Source organism: Serinus canaria, chromosome 8, assembly GCF_022539315.1.
Source record: "Serinus canaria isolate serCan28SL12 chromosome 8, serCan2020, whole genome shotgun sequence".
In the NCBI taxonomy this organism is placed as follows: Eukaryota; Metazoa; Chordata; class Aves; order Passeriformes; family Fringillidae; genus Serinus; species Serinus canaria.
The window spans coordinates 30,218,754-30,235,986 of record NC_066322.1 but is presented as its reverse complement, the minus strand read 5'-3'; the positions used below and the strand labels follow the sequence as shown (position 1 = coordinate 30,235,986).

Below are 17,233 nucleotides of genomic sequence, written 5' to 3'. Positions count from 1 at the left end.
GGTGCACACTGCAGGGACACTCACCCGTCCTCAGCAGCCGGCTGTCCCGTGCTCAGCACAGCGCCCACGCTGGCGTTCACCTCCATGGCTCCCACGGCAGGCAGGCCGGCTGGCTCCCTGCGGCGCAGGAGGTCGTTCACCCTGGCGCCCACGGCCTTGCCCAGGTTGCGGAGGTGCTGGCTGCCAGCGGGCCGGCAGGGCTGGGGGAAGGTGCCCGCCGCGGCAGGGACGTGCTGTGCCCGTGGCGTGGGCGCCGTGCTGGCGCTGGCGTTCTCAAACATGCTCTGGTCCACTGGAGGGGGTAAGGGAACAGAGATGATGTGAGTCAGGCTGGAGGGAAATCCCAGCAGGGCCAGCCCACCAGCACTGTGGGAACAGAATTTTGGGGACTGGGAGGATGTTCCTACAGCCCTGCAGAGGCTGTGGGCAGCCAGGCTATGCCAGGTCTGCACAGGGCAGTACATGCACAGGGGACCATGTGGGGCAAGAGAGGGTAGAAGTGAGCCCAGGGCCCCATGCTGGCAGTGCCAACACACCGAGAGCTTCTCTTACCTGACACCAAGCAACTTGGAAAGCGAGTTGTGGAAAAAGAGAGAGCGAGCAAGCATTCACCAGGGGAATGGCAAGGGAAGAGGCCTGTCCCTTCCACACTGCCAGGTGAGGCATGCTGCCAACCCCCTGCTCAGATATGTCATGCTACCTGAAGAGATGGGACTCACATGGGGGTGGGTCCCTTGTCAGCCACACCCTGGTAAAGCCACAGGGCCTTCTCTGGGGACACCCACGGTGTTGGTTCTGCACTGCCCACCCCACCATGGCTCCCTCAGCTCAGCCCAGGCTGGGTCTCTGTGGTGGGTGGCAGCAGGTGCTTGCAGAGGAAAGGGCTCCACAATAAAACCCCACCTCAGAGCTACACTGGCTTCCTCCACTATGTCTTCCTAGCAAGAGTCCTTGAAGCTGTGGGGGCTGCCCCCAGGAGTGCCAGCTCAAACCCCCGTGGCTGCCTCCATGTCAGAGTGAGTCTGTGTGATGGCTCCAGCTAGTTCCTGGGTGAGCCTGGCGCTGTTCTGGGGCCTTGCTGCCCATCAGCATCCTCTGCCCAACTCTACCTCTGCACCCCGGGGACACATACTGGGACAGAGACAACCACCTCCACGTCCCATGGCACAGGCAGAGAGGAAGGGTTCCCAGCACTGCTTCAACCTCGTGGTGGGCTGGACTCTTACAGGGACCCCCAACTCACTGCAGGCCCTTTCCTCTGCATTCTGTGGCCCCACAGTCCTGCTGAACAGCAAGCTCCCTGCCTGCACCTGCAGCATCCACCAGCCCTGGGGTTCATCCTTCAGCTATTCATCTGCACCAAGAGAGCCACCCAGCAGTGCGTGGGCAGCTTCTCCTCCACCCTAGACACCAGCTCTCAGGAGTGTGAGCAGCCTCACAACCTCTTGAAGAGCTCTCTTCTGGCTCCTCAGATGACTTCCAGCCCCTGAGAGGGCCAGGCTGGCCAGCAGCAAAGCCAGCATTTTGGTCCAGGACAAACTCACTGCTTCTAAGTGCCAGCCTTTGCTCCAGTGTGGCTACCAGTGCACGTTGTGCTGCCCCATCTTCCCCACACCATGGCTGCTCAAGACCCAGATCCAGCACAGCTCCCAGCAGGGCTACAGCTTCAAGGAGTACTACTGCAAGCCCGAGGTCCTGGGGGAGCAGGAGCTCAAAGCACAGGAGGCTTCAGCACCCGGGGTGTCCGTGCAGCCAAAGCAGCCACGCGGCTGCCACGGGAGGGCACTGCTCCATCACTCCTGCACAATGAATTGTTTCAGGAGCAGTCAGCTCCTGCCGGCGTGCTGCTTTTGCCTACACAACACTTCTGCCATCCTTTAAGAGAGGCTCTTCCCTATTTTTCCTTCTCCAGCTGCCAAAAATTTCCCGAGCCTCTGAAAGTGCCGATTAGCATCTCTGTGGGGAGTTCTGCAGATGCCAGGAAGCCCCTGACACCCTGCAGCTGTTGGATCAGCCCTGAGACAAGCCTGTGCTGTGGAGTGGCTGAAGGGTGAGACTGAAACACCTCTACTCCTAGCAACATTCTGGGCACCTTGCTCTCGTGGGTATCCTGTGGCTAGCACCACAAGCAGGGGTCCCACAGGAGAGGAAGCTTAGGTTGGAGGGGGTCTCTGCAAGGCCAGAGGATGTCACTGCTGGTGCTGGCATCCAGCATGGAGAGGGAAGGAAGCACAGAAAGAGAAAGTCAGTGAGAAGAAAGAGACAACAGAAAGCCTTGAGAAATAGAAAGATTTATTTAGCAAAAGCCAGTTGACTCATGACAACACCCAAGGGTTAAGTGCACTTACATTGACAGATTGGCTTCCCAGATAGATTCAACAGTTAGTAATATGACAGTTGTAGGAAAAGAAAGGACAAAAAATATAGCTATAAAACCCCTGTCAAGGTCCATAACAAAAGTGAGAGGCTAGAGAGGAGTCTTGGAGGCAGCACTGACTTAGGAGGGGTCATTTACATGTGTACACCCATGGTGCAGCATGAGGCTGGCAGGATCCCACCCGGCCCCGGCAGCACCCCCTCGGCCTGTGGGGCACCTGCTCCTGTCCCCTGTGGGCAGAGCATGGGGCAGGAGCCTGAGGCCACATCTGGTCCTGACAGCCTCTCACAAGACATGGCCTGAGCTCCGTGTGTGCAGCAGGGATGGACTGGAGCACTAGCTCAGGAGATGGCTCCCCCCACCTGCTTCCTGAGGCAACCCAGCCTGGAAGAGACCTCTGGCCTGCTGTTGCTCTTTTTAGGCTCTCCCTTCATCTGCCCCACATGTACAGCTGAGCTCCTGCAGTTCTTTCCCCTGAACAATCTCTGCCCACATGGAAATCCCTGTCCAAGCTCAACCATGCCTACCCTGGAAGTACCATGCCTTGTGCATGCTGTGCATGCCCACTTCTTCCTCCTAGCTGAACCAACCTCGCACCCCTTGCGAGCTGCCAGTGGCATGCCGGGTCCCCAGCAGAGGGGCTGGCACACAGCTGTCCCCACAGCCATGTGGGACAGGGCATATGAAGGCAGTGGTGCCTAGAGGACAGGAGCACCCTATACCAAACAGCACTCCCTCCCACTCTGCCTGCTCTGTGGCTGGTGTAGAGCTCCCCTGAACACCGGGGCTGGGGACACTGCTGGGGACACTGAAACATGTCCTTCTTTCCTTCCCACTAGACCCTCTATCTCCTCAAAGTCCACCCAGTCCTGTTGTGTGGTGGAGGGTGCACAGCACAGCTTGTGCTGACCCCGGGGGTCTCATCCACACACTCCTCAGCAGCTCTCAGTCCCAAGGGGACCAGGGCAGAAAGAAGTGATGGACTTTCCTCAGCAACCAGGCTAAGCCCTGAAGGAGAGCAAGAGGTGGTGTCAGCCAGGGGTAAGTTGCAAGCAGATTGAGCAGAGACAGAGCTGGCAAAGATGAGAGCAGCAAGGAAGCAACAAAGCAAAGCAGAAGCAGGATAGGAGGGAGGATGGGGAGGAAGACAACTGTGCCAAATCCCCACCTCATCGAGTGCTTCCACATGAAGCAGGGTGGGCATCAGGACTTTGGTTCATACCCCTTTCAATCTTGGCCTCTTAGAGGCTCAGCACCAGGCAGGTGATAAAAGTGTTTGCAGAAAAGGAACAAGCTCTGGATCCCTTGGAGGCCCCCACAGATGGCTTTCAGCCATAAGTGTCTCGAGTGCTGGTGGGGGACCCCTGAGATCCTGGATTCACTTTTCCAGAGGGTGCAAACCAGAGGTGTGATGAAGCACCCCTGCAGACACCAGCAGTTCACTCCCCATTGAGGGCTGGAAGTGTGCTCATCCCTGAAGATGCCAATGCCAGCATTGCAGCTCCCAGCCTTGGTCTGGGGCAAAAAAACTGCTTGGAAATGGGAGGGTTTGTCCATAAAGCAAAGCAGGCAGTTTGTGGTGATCGGAAGTGCTTGAAAATGTGACTTGAGAGCATGAAAAAGGCTTTGAAACCTGGCAGCTGTGCCAAAGAGCCAAAGGATTAGATGATGAGGGGGAGGACACTCCACAGCTTAATGCTGCATGCCCTGGCTCCCTGCTCCACACTACGCTGAGCCTTCCTCTCTGCTCTGCATCCTGGGAGAGGAGCGGACTCTGCCTACACGCCCTCCACCTGCATTCGCATAGATAAACCCTGTCCTGAAAGTGCCACATCCCCCTGCCAACCACTACCTGCACCTGGCCAGCCTGTGCAACCTCACCTCACCCCTTCAAAACCTTTCCAGGCTCCTTGCCACTGTCCCTCAGTGCCTCACTTCTCTCTCACAGACCAGCTCTGACAGTGCACCATCACCAACCTTCATTTAGCATGGCTGTCAGCCACCCTGCCCACCATGCAAAGAGCCAGACCAGCTGCTCTGTCCTTGCTCACCACCTTGGAGCTGCCCCCTCAGTCCCTGATCACTGCCCTAGACTGCTCTCCCATTCCTACAGCAAAAGCTCTCCTCTGCTTTACTGCTTCCCCAGCAGCAGCAGAGGCTAATCCAGCAGAAGTCCCTTACCTCTGCCTGACCTTGACACACAGTTTGAAGGGAGACGAGGCCAGGGGGGAGCACAAGGAGCTGTCAGTTCTGTCTGCTGCAAAGCAGGGATGCTGCAGCTCAGCACACAAGCCCACGCATGCCGGAGCACAGCACGCCCGGCATGCGCCCCGCACACAGCTCCATCCTCCCCTCCAGACACTCCCGACTGGGCACTGGAATCCTCCTGCTCCCTTCTCCCCCCCTCTCTGGGCTGTGCCATCCCTGCCAGGGCCATGGGACTGCAGCCAGGGTCCTTCCCAGCTCCAGCAGGTCCTGGCTGCTCTGCACCACCTCCTGCTGACCCCTACACCGCGATCTCGTCCTCCAGGCTGTCGCCCAGGTCCTGCCTGGGCTGGACGTGGAGCAGGCGCGGCGGTTCCTCCTGGGACCAGGAGTCGCGCTCCTCGCTCTCGTCCGTGTTGGACTCGTACTCGGAGGCGATGCCCGACTCACGGAACTTGATGAGCTCCAGGCTGCCCAGGGCTGGCTCCGGGGCAGGTGGCCCCGAGTCCGGCAGAAAGCGGTAGCACTCCAGCTTCACCAGACAGTCATTCCTACCTATGGGGCTGCCCATGGTGCTGGGGAAGGCCGAGCTGGGGCCCAGCGATGGCGGTTGGGTGTCCTCGGGCTGCGGGGTGGTCGGGTCGCAGAGGACGGGGAGGGTGTTGGAGCGGAAGGTGATCTCCAGCAGACTGTCCTGGGAGCCTGCTGCAAGAGAAGGGCGCGGCTAAGAGGCTCAGCTTGCCTGGGCATCCCCTGGCTGACACAGCTGGCTGCACACTGGCCAGAGGAGGACAGTCTGGGGTCATTTGGGTATCAACCTCTCCACTCTTGCTGTTTTGAGGGGCTTATTTGGTGTCACTAATGCCAGGAGCTGCTGCTGACCAACAAAGGGCCAGTTCTCCAGGACAAGAAGTTAACTATCTTCTAGCCCAGCTCCTGCAGAGAGTTGATGGACACATCCTGTTGGAGAGGAAGGTGAGATAGGGGCTCTTGGGCAGGTACGGAGCTGGCCTGGAGCATGCAGCCACTGAGGAAAGCGGACATACAGCTGATGGAGGGTAGGTGACTACCTGTCCATACAGCCCTCCCCAAGCCCCTTCCCATGCTGCATGCATGCACACGCACAAGCCAGGCCAGAAGGGCACAAATATCTCTCTGAACAAAATAACTGGAAATGCGCAAAAAACCCCAAGAAAAACACTTGCATGCATGTCCCCCATAGCCCTGGCTAGCTGCAAGGGGAGAGGAATGGGCGGCAGTGCTTACTGGTCGTGTTCCCTGCCAGCTTCAGCTCCAGCTCCTGCACCTGTTTGACCAGGAGTGAGATGTGCTGCAGCAAGTCCTTGTTCTGGAGCAGGAGCTGGTGCACACGAGCCTGGGCCTCCAGCCGTGCCGCTGCTTCTGCTGCCAGCTGGTCCTTCAGCAGGTGGACCTGGACAGGACACAGCGGGTGAGCACGAGCAGATGCTGCTTGAGGGTTGAGGGCTTCACCTTTGGCCATCCCTGCCCATCTCCCAGGGCTCACCAGCATCCCAACACATGATGTGATGAAGCACCCTTCCCTGCAGGTACTGCAGATGTGATGGGGAGTGTGTGGGTGGTGTCACACCAGGACTCAGCACACTGTTCCCTGGCCTCCCTGATGGAAAAGCTCAAGACCAGATGGGCAACACTGGTTGAACTGTCAGTGGTGCACGTGAGCTGCAGATGTGCATGAAAAGGGCAGCCCAGGAGGAACCAGATGGATGCAGCAAAGGAGACACGCTCAACCGATAGGATGGTGCCGTGGGTGTGTGAGGGTACAGCGGTGCAGTGGAGCTGGCCCGGGAAAAGCTGTCTTTTTGGGAAGCTTTCCCAGAAACAGGGCCCAGCCAGTGGCCTCTGTCGCAAGGAGGGGAGCACCAGAGATGGCAGGCTGCTGCTGAGGGGTGCTGCTCTCAGGTGCGAGCTGGCTGCTCAGCCTGGCTCTGGAAAGCAAAGCCTGCGGAGAGCCCACGGGCAAGACCACCACTGATTCCAGCACAGCTACCTCTGTGCAAACATCTGTGTCCCCAGAACCACGCCCCTGAGGGCAGACAGCCTGGAGCTCCTGCCCAGGGCAGCTCTCTGATCTGCATTTGAGCAGGGAGAACCCCAGAAATGTACACTGCACAAGGGAACAGCAGCGACCTGGGGGCCACTTTGCTCAGCGCCCCTTCCTGGCACCCACCCACAGCTCCTACAACTGCTCCAGGAAGGACTGGAACCAGGAAAGCACAGATTTACAACTAAACAAAAAAAACAAAAAAAAAACCCAAAAAAATCAAACAAAAAAAATTTTCCAAAACAAAAATAACCCAAACCCAAAAATATCCCCACCCAACACAAAAGGCCATTTTACTGTGGCCTAGAAAGTGACCTTGAGGAAGAAGAGGAAGCTCTCAGTACCTGCCAAGCTGTGAGCTGCAGCTGCAGGGCCCCTGAAGTTGCCCAGCTGGGGGCCACCTGCCCCCACAGATGGGTACCAGGAGGCAGTGCCAGCTGTGCCAGCAGGCAGCTGCTGCCCAAATGTGGCCAGCAAGGTGGCACAGCAGTGTCCTTGGCAGAGCCAAGCTAGAGCATAGCAAGTCTGGGAGTGACAGGAGTCCAGGCAAAGGACTGGGATTTACAACCTTCCACGAAGCCAGACCAAGAGCAAGGGGTGCAATATTTTACACTTTAAGCAGGCCCATGGAGCCTTTTGGATTATGAGCAATACTATACTTGGACCGACACAAAGGATTCCCGAATAACGGAGATCCCTCTTCCAGAGGGGAAAGCAACTTGTAAGTCTTGACCCCAAAAGGCATGTGGGCTCTGGAGGCAGCAGCTCAGCCAGAATTGATCAACAAATACTGATTTACTGATGTGAGAGGAGCAAAGCCATGGGGCAGCACAGAAAGGCTGCTGGAGCCCATCACTCGGGCCATGAAAAAAGTTGATGAATTGCAGCTAGCTCAGTGCAGGGTCAGGGAACAAGTAAAGCTCCGGTGATGAGTTGGATAAAGCAACCGAGCTGCTTCAATGAGAAATAGCTACATGGAGAACAAGCTGCCAGCTGCACAGTCCAGGCACACCAGTCACTGGGGCAGGGCACTGGCGAGCAGACAGGGGCCAAAGGCCCCAGACACCTGGTGGCAAGCACCTCATGGAGCTCCCTCCCCATGGAGCTGCCTGCCTTCAACGCTGCCTCCAGGCAGGAGACTCCAGCAGCCCCAAAAGGTTCAGTAGTGTGCCCCAGCCCTGCCTCTGCCCCTGGGAAAGAATGGAGGGGAGAACCTGTGCCACGGCCACTTGTGTCTGCTGCTGCTGCTGCTGCAGGAGTTGCTGGAGAAGCTGCATCTGGTGGTGGGCAGAGAGGGGTGTTCCCAGATCAGGCAGCTGGGCAGATGAGGGCAGCAGCATCTTGGGTGATGCTGTCAGGATATCTTCAGGGTGGAGGCAGCTCTGCAAAACACCAGTGTTGAAAGTGTGATCCCCTGGCATTCACCTCAGAAAGCCATCGGGCACATACGAGCTTTGGCACAGAGCAGCCACACTAAATACCCAGAAAAGAAGCAGCTCCATTTATAGCTAATGCACACTTTGCTGAGGGTGCTTACAACCTTTGAAAACAGTACTTTTTCAGTTTCAACAACAATCCACATACTTTTGTAGAAGATTCCCAAAAAGGCTGATGCTTCCTGTGGGAATTTCCACTGTATCAAAAAAGTCTTTTATTTTGGTGTTTTTGGTGGAAAAAAGTCGCTATCAGATCTGCCCCAAACCCTTTCCGTGTGGCTGCACATAGCTGAGCCTCAGCACAGCTCTCTCCCCTGGGCCCCAGCCAAAGGGCAGGTCTGCAGCGGCAGATGGCTTTGATCCAGGAGCTGGGGAATGCTGCACAATCCCTCCCGACCCCTGGGCCCTCGGGATGCAGTCAGAGTCGTGGGGCTGGGGCCGTGCCACCCCCTGAGAGTAGAGGGCAGGGGCCCTGGGCTCGCTGTGGCACCCACCTCCTTGCCCACAGCATCGAGGTCAGTGACGCCGCGGCTGAAGTCCAGGATGTCGGCTCCGGGCAGCGGCAGCTCCACGGCGTCGATGTCGGTCTCCTCGGCGGAGGCAGCCGCTCTCTCCACACCGGAGAGGCGACAGGCTGCGGGTGAAGGGTCAGGGCAGGGCACAGCCTGCCTGTCCCGGGAGCTCACCCTGCTCACCCGTGGCGTGGGCAGCAATGCCCACCGTGGGTGCCCACGGCCCCCGTGCCACCCACCCTGCGGCTTTGGCGGGAAGCAGGTACAGAGAGACATGGCTGCTCTTCCTGCTGCTGCTCGGGAGGAGGCTTGCAGCTAAAAACACACCCAGCCCCAGCACACCAAATCTGGGGAAGGGCAGCCAAAAGCCCTGATGTGGGACAAATGGGCCACCAAGAACAGAAAACACAGATAAAGCTGAAGAAAGGTAAACAAGAGATTACGGGAAAGAAAAACAAAAAACAGATGCTCTGAATTCCCCAGGGAGCTGCATATTGTGGCCGGGACATTGTGTGGAGGAAAACCAAACAATGACCGGTCCAGGGCAGCCCAATGATTAGGTCATCAGCACTGGTTACAGAGGCAAGCAGGAAATCGCAGCCCAGCCCAGGCTGCTCCTGTTGGGATGTGGAGGATCCAGCCCACAGCATGGCAGGGCAGGGCAGGGAATCCACACACAGACAGGCAGCAGGACCTGCCAGGGTCCCACCTGGGACTGGAAGGGTTTGACTAACCTCTCATAGAACTTCTGCCTCCCCTCAAGCACAGGCACCAGTGCCAAGGAGAAAGGCTGCTTCCTGGGACCCTGCTCAGGGACCAGCAGCCTGCCAGCCAGGCATCCCTGCAACCTCTACCCACAGGGCTGAGAAGGAGCAGGATCTGCAGCCTGCCTGCAACGCTAACAGCTTGATGGGAGAGCACAAACACAGCTATGTCCATTCTGGGAATTGCAGAGAGGACACGAGGAAGGTACGTGCTTGGGGCCCCTTGTGCGGAAGCAGCGAGGGAATGTTTGCAGCATGTGCAGCCAAGCACAGAGCAGAGCCCTGGGCACTGCTAATGGGCTCTCAGCAAGGGGGATGTCTGAGAGGATCATGGCTAACACCTAGAGAAGGTTCCTTGCTGGGCAAGATCCCAGCTTGAGCCTGGAGCACAGCAGGCCAGATTGCTGTGCAAATCCATTGCCCAGAAATGTCAGCCATCAAGGGGCAGTATGGGAAGGCAGTGCCTCTGTGAACCACATCTGACAGGCTCTGGGGGCCCCATGCCACCCCCACATCTCCACCTCTGCAGAATACCTGGGATGTCCAGGTCGTCTCCATTCCTCTCGCTGTCTGCGTCCTCCTGGCCGTCAGCGTTCTGCTGGGTGTGCTGCAGGCTCAGCTTGTGGCACACCTCAAACGCCTGCCCCACCGTCCGCACGATGCGCATGGCTTGGCTCTGCCGGGGAGGGGAAGGGACATGGAACTGCAGCTGGGCTGCCTCTGCATGGTGACCCCCCCAGGCTGGCACAGCTCTCACGGGTCTCTGTGCTGCCACAGGGTCTCAGATCCATGGGGTCCTGCCCCAGCTGCTTCACCCAGAGTACACCAGGACAAGATGCATCCTGGTATCTTTACCTTCTTCTTGGACTTGAAGACGTTGCACCTGAAAACATTGCTAGATCCATCCCTAGCAATGTAGCTGAAGATCTTTAGGTCCTGGGAGTCATGAGATACATAGAATATCCTGCAAGGACAGAATGGAAGGGAGGATATAAGCATACACATTACCCACATTCCCAGGAGACTGCTAAGGCCACAACCAATGCTTCCCATGGCACAGGGTGTTGCAGATGCCCAACCTCTGCACTACATCCCTGCTAAAGCCCACCAGATTTTTTTTGGCAGTGGTTTTACCTCAGCTGGGAAAATTTGCCTGCTGATTCAGCAGCAGAAATGTTTTGCAAAGGTAGCATAGGACTTCTCTGCTCAGCCCCCAGGGACAGCATCAGCAGCCCAGGAGCCTCCAGAGATTGAGAAGAGCAAACCCCACTCCTGGCCAGCTCACAGAGCTGGATTGTCTTGCCCACGTGCCTGCCACCCCTTCCCCAGCATGGCTGGGGGCCTCCCTTGCTCCAGTTTGGCCTTCCTGGGACAGACACCCTCTGCTCTTGGCTTTTGGGAAGAAGATGGAGGAGAGCTGGAGGCTTGGGAAGCTCCATGAGCTGCCCTCCATAGGATGGTGGCGGCTCTCCAGGGCCCAGCATGGGGCTTTTGTGGTTGGGCAAGAGGCACGGCAGAGCCATGCAAGCCTCCGTCCCCTCACCCAACAGCCTTACCTGTAGATGGGATCATGCATGACAAGCATTTTGTTCTCGTCCCAGGCCCATTCTTTTTTCTGCAATGAAAGAAGCTGAAAATGAGTACGTCAGATGCTGTCCTTGAGAACAAGGACAGGGCAGAGAGACAGTCCAGGGACATACTTGGGAAGCTCCTGTCGCAGGTCTGCTGCTGCTCCCCTGCAATGCTTTGCTGAGGGTTGGGTCCTTTTGGGGACCAGCCACATCCCACAGCACCTCCCACAGGGCCCTCTGAGCCCCTTCTGCACTACACCAGGACTGGCTCAGCCACCCTGCAGGAACATGACTCACACAAGGCTGACCCAGCCCATGCCCCCCTCTCCCAGCCCACCAGATCTTCCCAGAAGTTCAAGGATGCTGCAAGGTCTCTGCACCAGGAAGGGAGGGGTTCTACTGCTGAGGCACTGCTGCCCCAGGGACCAGTGCTGCCTACCTTCTTCTTCTTCTTCAGAATGACCTTCACGCCGTCCACCGACACGATGAGGTTCACTTTCTTCTTCTTGATATTCTTGGCTTTAAACTCATACTGTGGGAGAGGGAAGAAAACACCTGCATTAGCCTTCCTGTGACAGGACAGCCCCAGGGAGGGGTAAAGAGGCTCCCATAGGAAGGGGCAAGAGGGACAGGACAAGGGGTCTTTTTGCCCTGCAGTGTCCCTGTGCCCAGCATCTGGAGGAGCACACACTGAAGCAATCCAGCCCCTGGATGTGGATAATGCTGTATCCAGTTCAGGATGCTGCTGGGAATATTAGCTTGTGTTTCAAAGGCACTTGGTCTGCCTCTCTGAAGGGCTGTGCCTCCCCAGAGAGGGACCACCACACCCCCAAGGATCTGCAGCCTGGCTGTTCTTGCCCTGCTGGCTTGTGGCCATTGCTGAGCTCTGGAAAGTGAAATGCCATTTTGAGTTGGGTATTTTTGGGCTCAGTATAAAACTGAAGATGATTCCTGAGGATTCTGTGGACCCCTCCAGGGGAGGTGGGATAATGCAATTACCTACCTGAACTAGAAGTCACCGGGCAGGAAAAAAATCCCAACATGAATTTCCAAAGATCAGTGACTAAACACAAAGCTTTGCTCTGGCTTAGGGAGAGAATGAGATTCCCCCAAATCCACCCATTTTAGCATTTAGAGTGTTACAAGCGGGGAGAAGGCTGACAAAGGAGTAGGCTCAATAAGCAGGATCAACTAATTTGAGCTGATCCTGCTGTGGGACTTTTGAGGATTCCCATGACTGGTTTGCCTCAGGTGCAGCCACATCAGGCACCAGATATGCTTGTCCCACTTGCAGGGAGCTGTGCACAGCCACGGGACAGACTCTCTGTGCCCAGAAAAAGCCCTGCATGCTGCCCTGGGCCTGCCTGAGGCAGAGGATTTGCTTTATCCTCTCACCATTTGGGCAGTGTCTCTGCAGAGAGAGGGGTGCCCTGCCCGTGCCAGCCTCACTGTGATATCTCCAGCAGCGCGTGATGCATCAGCTCTGGCAGCCAGAGCCAGCAGGCAGGAGATGCTGCTGGCCCTGACCTGTGATCAAATGATCAAAAGACCTGAAAGCACAATTCCTCAAACCATTTAAAGTGGCTGAAGGTGATGGGAGATTCAGAATCCTTGAGAAACAGTGCAGGGAATGCAGCTCTGCCCTCCCCCAAGTACTGACCCGGTAAGCCCACCCACAGTGGGGGCTGGAGAAAGCAGAGGTCAGGCTCCCACCATGGCTTTGGTCAGCCTCAAAGCCCCCAGCACATCCCCACATGCTGCTTGCACAGCCTGTTCCTCATGGAGAAGGGTCTCACCAAAGAACTCACCAGTGTAGGCTTCCAAGTGCATCCCCATCATTACCAGCAGAGATGAAACTGCATTCAAGACCACCTTCTTTGTGTCTTGTCAGGGCACTAGACCAGTGCCTGATACCTAACACTAAAGAAATGCCTTGATTTAGCCCTGAAAAGGTGAGCTTTGGCCTGACTACCTTGCAGTAATTATCCCAGTCCTTTCTGAGGGTCTGTATATGATCTTCCAGGAGCTGCAAGCTGATCTGGAAGCTCTCTGCAGCATCCAGGGTGACTGCATGGCTCCTTGGTGCTGATGCCTGATTTATTGGTCCTAACAAATCACTGATTATACACATCCAGTTGCATTTTGGAGCTCCTGATGCTAAGGGGCTTCTACTCTGGGCTACCCCAAGTGCAACTGATGTGAGTTTGGAAGAGAGAAAAATATCTCAGGGTAAGACAGACTATTTTTAGTATGTTTTTTGAGCAAGTAACAGCCCCAGGACAGTGATGCAGACAGGCCAGGAGGTTTCAGCAAAGATACTACCCAGCTCTGGCACATTTCAGGGACAGAGCCTTCCACAATCTCTGGCTGCAGGCAAGGGATTCTGCCCAGGCTCACCCTGAGCTTGGCACTGGGCAGTGCTGTGGGAAGAGCTGCGGAGCCTCTGCCACACTGAAGCCAAAGCCCCCTTGTGCCTGGGTCACGGCAAAACTCCAGCAAAATCCATTGGAAGCAAAGAAGTCAAATTCTCAGAAGGACCGAGCAGACAGATTTGTTAAGCCCTTCCGTAAATCCAGGCCTTTATCCTGACACCAACTGGAGAGCCAAGCTCCTTTGCAAGCCTGAGCCATGTGCTTAGAGAGCTGCTGCCCGTCCCAGCCCTTGCAGAGCTCATTAGAGCAATCAGCCCCGGCTCTCTGGGATGCTCCCCGTGCTCTGCAGCACAGCCCCAGCCAGCAGCACACTAATGAACTCAGGCCACTGGGGCTCTAATGCAACACCAACCCTGATTCAGTAACAAATCAGCCAGGAGGAGCATTCAACAGGACAGCAACTCAGCCCAGCTGCCTCTCACATCCAGGGGCTCTGCAGGGAAAGCATGCTGGGTCCCACGGGCCAGGAGCCGCCACTGCTGATTTTGGGGGGCTTCCCAATTTGGTCCAAGAAAGTGTCAGCTTTGAGCAGTTCCTCTGAGTGAGATCTGAGCCACAGACACTGCAAGGTGTGAAACCAACACCCTTTACTTAACAGGGCCATGGAAGAGCATCTCTGTACAACTGATCAGGACCTCTCTAGCTTGGAGCTGTTCTTGATGACTACTCTGCCCAGACACAGAGATCTGCTGTGCCTGCCCATGTTTGTCAACGCTCCTCCTTCCGCTGCAAAACAAAGAGAGAAAGCTTAAGAGGGCTGCAAAGCCTTAGGATTTGGCTGTTCTTGCTGCTGGGAGGAGAGCAGATGTGATGATGGCAGGGTTGGAAATGCCACCGAAGGGTCTCTGAGATGGTCTGCACAGCCACTGCCACTGCTGCTGCACCCAAAACAAGCAGGCACTGGCTGACCCACAGGAAAAGGAAACCCCCATGCTTCCACTGCCACCCAATCCTTGCTGGGAGTATATCCTGCATTCCCAAAGATGTGCAATAGGAACATCTGTATGTTTGGGTGCAGGGAGCTGGGTGGCAGCAATTCACTCCACACTTGCTGGGCACTGCACTGGGATTTGGTGATTGCCTCAGGAGAAAAACCACATTTCATATGTGATTAAGCTCAGCCACCCATGGCTCCCTCTTGAAGAGCTGAATCCTAGCCTACAGCTCAATAAAGAATGGATACAGAAATAATTATCCAGCTTGAAATCAAGAAAGGAAAGAGGATTTGCACAGCATTCCCATGATCCCCTTTGGTTTCACACCATGCAGGATTTCACTGTACTACTTATAACCAATTAAATGCCGTAACAGAAAAGCTTTCTGAGCTTTCAACCCAGCCATTTTGCCCATCTTGGGCATGTTTCTGGACCTTTAAATATCTGTAATAATACTACAAGCTTGGGTTAATTATATTAATTCTTTTTTACAGCTATGTAGCAATGCCAGAAGAAGGAGAATAATTAATTTCAGGGAAATACACAGAAAAGGGAAAAGGAAACAACAAAATCATCTGTTCCCAGACTTGCATAGCTCCACAGTTGGTCTCCAACTGAAACTCTAAGAGCTGCATTAAAATTTTTGAGGGAAGACTGAAAATGGACATCTGAGATACATCAGTTAAAACACCCTGCAACTATTTGAGAAGAAAATCAAAGATGATCTCAGTAATGCGAAAGAAGTGCAAGATCACTCATAAAATCCAACCAACTAAGTGAATAAAGACTATCGCTTAATTTTACCCTGCCCACAAAAAACCACATTCATCTTTTCAAATGGAAGAGAAACATCTACTCCATCAGGGCACAGGAGCCTTCCCATCAACCTCAGGTTAGTGGGAGTCTATTTTTAACATCTGTCTTTTGTGCAGAGTTCAGTATTTAAATAACTTTGGAAGGAAAAGAAGCCAGCTGGCATATGCATCATTGCGCAACGCACTCCTACTGGCAGAGCAATAAAATTGCCCTTTCTGGAGAATTGAGTTAACATATGTTGCTTAATAGAGAGCACATGTAACCTTGTCATCTTGGAATAAAATTATGTATGAATCCGAGAGCGATGGCTACGTGTGAAAAGCAGGGAAAACTCAGCATCCCTAGAAAGATGCTACCCATCCCTATCTGGCTGTTTCCACACAGCAGAACTGTGGGAAAACTCGTAACCACGCTGCATGCAAGGTCAGGCAGATCAGGCTCTGAGGAGGAGAGATGATGTCTTTCTAGATCCATCATCCCCCCACATTCACGAGCATCTGAAAAATGTTAACCTGAATTAAAATGCCCTCATTTCATTCCAGCCCATCTAAACTGCCTCAGGTACAATTTAAGTCTGCCCAGTAGCACTGTCTGTAAGTAAGGGGAGGTACCAGGAATGCTTTATGGTGACATTGTGGCAGCAGAATACAAATAAACAGAATACTTTTTAAAGGAAGTTGCTTTAAGTGCATCGAGCTGCCCCCATTCCCATCCACCCTCTATCCCCCTCCTCGAAACAAAACAAAAAGAAATAAGAGGAAAAAGGTTACAAGCTTGTACCTTGTATTGGGGAGAGAGCAGTGTTTTGAGAATTCAATTAACAGGGAAAAAGCAATTCCCCCTAAACTCAATGCTGCTCTGTTAGCTCGGGAGGCAGGAGATGAAAATCTGCCATAAGAAAATCAACAGAAGAGGATGTAATTTTTGCCAGAAAGCTGTATTTCTGTGTGTTTGTTTAGAAAAGACATGGAACTGTGAGCAAAGCTGGGTGCTCCTGCGGCACAGGGCTGGCTGGGCAGGACCAGCTGGGAGCACCCTCAGCTCTGTGCTCTCCGGCCCCTGGCCGTGTCCCCCAGCTCCTCCTGCACCTGGCGGCACAGCAGCTCCTAAAATACCTAATAAAATACCTGCCGAATTAGATTTTAACCCCGGGTCAGGCCGGGCTAATGGCAGAGCAGCGCCGCTTCCCCAGCGCTCGGGGGAGGAGCGGCGCTGTGCTCGGATAAAGAATTAACTCATTACAAAATGACAGCCGGGATCGAGTTCAGCGGGCACAGGCTCCACGGCGCCAGCCACGAACGGCTGGGGGGAGGCACGTACCTCACAATTCCTGCTTCTGAAAACAAGGGGAATGACAGCAAACCTCAGAACCCTCCAGGAGCTTCTCAGGAGGGAAGCCTGAGAAACCTTGCTGGGATCCTAACAGCCGTAATTGGGAGGAATGGCAAACGCAGCTCTGTACAGGGCAGGAGGATTTCGCTTTACTGAACCACACAAAGAAACGGCAGCAGCCCCAGTGCCCTGGAGTGACTCAGAAGCCACCTGTGGGCTCTGCAGGAACGGGAACCTGCGAGGAAAAGGCCCTTTTTTCCTGGCCAGGGGTGCCAAGCCACCTTGGGGCTGGGCAGGGAAAGCAAGAGGAGCAGGAAGGCAGCATCAGCTTCCCTTGAGCCCTTTGTGGGGCAACCAACACCCCGAGCTCGGCCCGGGGTCCTGCCAAAGCACCAGGAGCACACTGCAGCCAGAACACCTCTTGCCTTCCTTTTTCCTTCTGGTTAACTGGAGGAGAAGTGTGCCTTTCAGTTAACTGAAATAAAAGAGCATTAGAGAGAAGGGAATGATTTTAGATACAGCTTTGGATTAAAAAAGTAGCAGACAGATATAACCCGGCCAGAAGCAGCCTTGCAGGTCAGAAGAGTCACAACCATGCTAGCTGTGATACTGTGTGGTGTCCAGCAGCCAGCTGGGCAGGGAGCAGAGGCAGCACTGGCTCTCCCTAGAGCCCAGGGTCAGAAGGGTAGGGCAGCAGAGAGCCACAGTGCTGCCAGGGGGTCCCCAGCCACGCAGCATCCATCATTCCCTGCTGCTGCAGCCTGCTGCCC

The 17,233-nt window shown here is 55.1% G+C and overlaps 1 protein-coding gene across 6 annotated transcripts in view; it reads right to left on the bottom strand.

Annotated features, from left to right (window-relative positions):
• The window catches only part of LOC103824315 (carboxyl-terminal PDZ ligand of neuronal nitric oxide synthase protein), a 42,852-nt gene that overhangs the window by 2,664 nt on the left and 22,955 nt on the right, over positions 1-17,233 (bottom strand). For 2 of the 6 annotated variants that reach the window (XM_050977466.1, XM_050977468.1), the window contains exons 3-11: positions 11,388-11,480; positions 10,934-11,007; positions 10,233-10,341; positions 9,912-10,053; positions 8,596-8,735; positions 7,880-8,047; positions 5,849-6,014; positions 5,138-5,287; positions 25-292 (exon numbers count right to left, since the gene is read on the bottom strand). In XM_050977466.1, the coding sequence (XP_050833423.1) occupies positions 25-292; positions 5,138-5,287; positions 5,849-6,014; positions 7,880-8,047; positions 8,596-8,735; positions 9,912-10,053; positions 10,233-10,341; positions 10,934-11,007; positions 11,388-11,480 (1,310 nt within the window). Of the gene's footprint in view, positions 1-24; positions 293-1,889; positions 5,288-5,848; positions 6,015-7,879; positions 8,048-8,595; positions 8,736-9,911; positions 10,054-10,232; positions 10,342-10,933; positions 11,008-11,387; positions 11,481-17,233 lie in introns of those variants that run through there. The other 4 variants (XM_030226385.2, XM_050977467.1, XM_030226384.2 and 1 more) reach the window with 4 other exon arrangements.